The sequence below is a fragment of the Perkinsus marinus genome (assembly GCF_000006405.1).
Source record: "Perkinsus marinus ATCC 50983 genomic scaffold scf_1104296958014, whole genome shotgun sequence".
NCBI classification, from domain to species: Eukaryota; Perkinsozoa; order Perkinsida; family Perkinsidae; genus Perkinsus; species Perkinsus marinus.
The window spans coordinates 201-1,429 of NW_003206957.1; the positions used below are offsets into that span (position 1 = coordinate 201).

At 47.8% G+C, this 1,229-nt stretch overlaps 1 protein-coding gene across 1 annotated transcript; it reads right to left on the reverse strand.

Moving 5' to 3' along the window:
* Positions 1–205: 205 nt before the first annotated feature.
* Pmar_PMAR002353 (hypothetical protein) lies at positions 206–1,035 on the reverse strand (the record flags this gene model as incomplete). Its single annotated transcript, XM_002774672.1, has 5 exons — positions 206–325; positions 420–507; positions 601–707; positions 835–906; positions 951–1,035. Coding segments are annotated over 5 exons (472 nt in total), but the record flags the coding sequence as incomplete, so codon positions are not given.
* Between the last annotated feature and the right edge of the window lie 194 nt (positions 1,036–1,229).

The window sequence follows — 1,229 nt, forward strand, 5'->3', positions numbered from 1 at the left end:
TTTCGAAGCCTGAGTGGTTGCTCTGTGATCCTTGGGAGGTGCTCACTCTGCTGTGTGGTTGACTAATGCATTTGGCCATGGTATTCCGGACATCCACTTCGAATATTCCAACGCCAAGAAGCCGGAGAATCGATCCAATCGTATCCGCAGAAAGGACGTCCCTATCAATATACTTTTCCCATGATTCCATGCATTCTTCGCCGACTCACCGTGGGAGACGAGCCGACTTCGAAGAGTTTATATTAGCAAAGTGAAAATTGGTGATGGCCCGATCGATATCAGCACCAAATGGTAGAGTGAATTGGCTGCTTCCAAGAGGTAGTATCTAAACGAACATAATATCTCGAGATAAATACACAACCGTCGACGCAAAGCACGCAGCGCCCCTTCTATAGGAGAAATTACTGTAATGTTATTACTGAGGTGAAAGCCTGAATAGCGGCATCTACTTCCGCAGGACCCATCGCGAGATACTTCTTGTAGTCTTTCAATGCTCGTGAATTATGCCTGCCGTGGAATCACGAATCATGCTACCGAAGAATGCAGCAAGCATCCAGGGAGAGTTCGACATGCGGCAGGAATGCTGTCACATCGACTTACTTCTGAATCTGTTTGTCAAGCCAACGCGAGAGAACACTCTTCCCAGTGGTATGCAACACAAAGAACTCCCGATCAGCCTCATCTGCGTACTCCTTACAGGCGGGTATCTACAGCTGCCAATTCTCAGGTAGCTCGGGTTTCTCGACCCTCGTAGTGAGCATGCACGCAAACATGAGTAATACGAACTTCGAACAATCTGGTGCAAGCCCACCCCGCGTGATATCTGCAACTTACGTTCGATGCCTCGCGAATCGTAAGAGCCAGCACAGTCATGAAATCCTCTTTCAATGAAGCGTCTGGAATATCCTGAAATAGGACAATATCACCTTCGAAGCCACAGCTGATATTACCTTATATAGCTTGAGTATAGGACTATTGGCAGCATCTGTTAGAGAAATGTTGACGTCGGTTGGATTCCGAGTATTCGGGGGAGCTCTGCGAAACAACAATTGAGAGTTTGATCGTTAAACTCGTTCAACATTGGACGCGTGCTGGGCGGTAAGAGAAACAGCCATAGACTCACCTAAGCCATTCCTCCAGGGAATCAATCGTCCCATTAACTCGCTCAACCAAGACGCTATTGACCATCGGACAGCCATGGACCAATTCTTTACGATGGGAGTCCGAGG